This window comes from Gekko japonicus, unplaced genomic scaffold (assembly GCF_001447785.1).
Source record: "Gekko japonicus isolate JY-2015 unplaced genomic scaffold, Gekko_japonicus_V1.1 scaffold966, whole genome shotgun sequence".
Lineage (NCBI taxonomy): Eukaryota > Metazoa > Chordata > Lepidosauria > Squamata > Gekkonidae > Gekko > Gekko japonicus.
This window is the reverse complement of record NW_015169202.1, coordinates 633,032-634,632: the sequence shown is the minus strand read 5'-3', so window position 1 is coordinate 634,632 and position 1,601 is coordinate 633,032. Positions and strand designations below refer to the sequence as shown.

At 45.6% G+C, this 1,601-nt stretch overlaps 1 protein-coding gene across 1 annotated transcript in view; it reads right to left on the bottom strand.

Moving 5' to 3' along the window:
- RHOBTB1 (Rho-related BTB domain containing 1) overlaps positions 1-1,601 on the bottom strand; it is a 48,373-nt gene that overhangs the window by 21,652 nt on the left and 25,120 nt on the right. Inside the window, exon 5 of the mRNA XM_015416345.1 lies at positions 588-706. Coding sequence (XP_015271831.1) covers positions 588-706 — 119 coding nt within the window. The remainder of the gene's footprint in view (positions 1-587; positions 707-1,601) is intronic.

Sequence of the window (1,601 nt, the reverse complement as noted above, 5' to 3'; positions counted from 1 at the left end):
TCTGGATGTACCTTTCCCCCCTGTGCCCTGGAGATTAGGGAGCTGGGCCTGTGCTCCCAGGGGTCTTGATTTGCCTTCCAGGGGCCAGGGGAGCCTCCAGTTACTGACCTCTGCAACAGTGGCTTGAAATAACCTAAGCAGATCCCCCCTTTCATTTCAGCACTTCGGTTCTTTGAGGGACACTAGGATTTAATTGAAAATCCAAAATTGCCCTCGACTTAGAAAAGCTAAATATATATATATATATATATATCAGAGAAATTGACTCAAAGATAGCGGGCTATCAAAAGCAGTCACTGAGAACCTGAAACGTTTTTGAAAATGTTGACTGAGTCGATGGTGACAACCCTCCCGTAAATGTGCGTTATTTAAACCACTGCAGCTTTTCAAAAAGAGCGAAGTGTATACGATACACTGAGGTTAAAAAGCAGTCACTGAGAACCTGAAACGTTTCTGAAAATGTTGACTGAGCCGATGGTGACAACCCCCCCATAAATGTGTGTTATTTAAACCACTGCAGTTCAGCTTTTCAAAAAGAGCGAAGTGTATATGATACACTGAGGTTGCACGCAAAAGAGGACAAGTACCTCACTGTTTGAGCTTTCGACAAATGATCCTCCAAACATTGCAGACATCCACTCGCAGCTGCAAATCAGTAGTGGCTTATGGGCATTTATGTTTCCATCTTCTAGCTTAAATGTCACATCTGTCATGGGATGAAACAAACGGAACACACGATGCATAAGGCTTGCAGTCAGACATAATAACTGGGGTAGGGCATACTGGGGGGGGGCACCCCAGCCCCACTTTCCTGCAGAATTATGGCAAGGAATGTGCTTCATTAAAGACATCCAAAAAGGATGTATTTTATTTTTAAAAGAGAGCAATTGAAATAGGTATAGATAGGGGCTCTGGGGCAGGTGATGCTCTGTCTTCTTGGTGCTTGGGGGGGCCAACAGTGGGAGGGCTTCTAATGTCCTGGCCCCACTTGTGGACCTCCTGATGGCACCTGGTATTTCTGGCCACTGTGTGACAGAGTGTTGGACTAGATGGGCCTTTGGCCTGATCCAACATTGACGTCTCTTATGTTCTTATGAAAACTAGACCTCCATAGGAGGAAGGGCCCCAGCATCTATCACTTACTGAAGTCTGGTAACCAAGGTTTTCATTTCGCAGGGCACTTCTTCTGTGAATGGAGGTAGCACACAGTACCTAAAAATATTCCACACACTGTATTTCCTGCGGTATGCTCAATTTTGCAATTCACTGCATGTCTTGGAATGAGGGAAGCAACACCCACCCACCCCCATTTGTTTTTTTAGACAGAAGTTCAGAAACTGGACATGTCTTCAACTAATCTACATAGGAGGAAAAACACAAAGGAAACAGGCCGCCTGTAAAAGGATGAAATGGGGCACGGGCACGCCTCTTCAACTCCTGCACAAAGATTAGTACCAGGGGTCATTTTGTAGAAAAAGAGGTGCAGGAGCTCATTAGCATAACTTATTTGCATCTGCCACACCCCCTGACATCACCAGAAGTGTGTCAGAAGGCAGCACCCACAGCTCAGGCTCCACTGGACTGTTTTGGATTGCTAGCTA